The following is a 533-nucleotide window of genomic DNA, read 5'->3' on the forward strand; positions in this document are numbered from 1 at the left end:
TGCCAGCAGAATTGCAATTGAGGAGAGCTGCTTTCTGGTATCATGTGAAGGCGAGCGAATGAACACGATCATCGCAGTCACTGCAACCAGGATAATTTCGATGTAGTTCTCAAAGGCGTTGAAGTACTTGGTTGGGGCGGCGCGCATTTGGAACAGTTCCCTGAACAGCAACACGAACAAAGTGAGCACCAGGCAGATGTACGAAACATGCTGCAACAGAACCAGAATCACTGATTTCTGCTCCTCGATCGGGAAATAGGCGTAGCTGCTGAAAATGTACACCACAAGAGACACAGCGAATGTTATGTAGAACGCCAGGTTGGTCCAGAATAGCCATTGAATCTGTAGCCACTTCATGAAGAGGAAACTAACGATGACCGGGTGCTTGAGTAGATGCTGGAACTCGACTGTGTTGCTCATGTAGCAAATCACCTGAAAATCCGTAGAAGGTTAGAGCGAAGGAGTTAAAGGGAAATCGAAAGATTTCTGAGAGGGCCAAATATGTGTGTTTATCAAACAGAAGCGCTTGTTTT

General features: G+C 46.3%; 1 protein-coding gene across 2 annotated transcripts in view; it reads right to left on the reverse strand.

Annotated features, from left to right (window-relative positions):
* The window catches only part of LOC109536216 (transient receptor potential cation channel protein painless), a gene marked incomplete at its 3' end in the record, with an annotated part of 12,503 nt that overhangs the window by 810 nt on the left and 11,160 nt on the right, over positions 1-533 (reverse strand). For both annotated transcript variants that reach the window (XM_048668317.1, XM_048668314.1), the window contains 1 exon segment: positions 1-432. In XM_048668317.1, coding sequence (XP_048524274.1) covers positions 1-432 — 432 coding nt within the window.

This window comes from Dendroctonus ponderosae, unplaced genomic scaffold, assembly GCF_020466585.1.
Source record: "Dendroctonus ponderosae isolate FM_Combo_2020 unplaced genomic scaffold, Dpon_F_20191213v2 Dpon_F_20191213_1, whole genome shotgun sequence".
Lineage (NCBI taxonomy): Eukaryota > Metazoa > Arthropoda > Insecta > Coleoptera > Curculionidae > Dendroctonus > Dendroctonus ponderosae.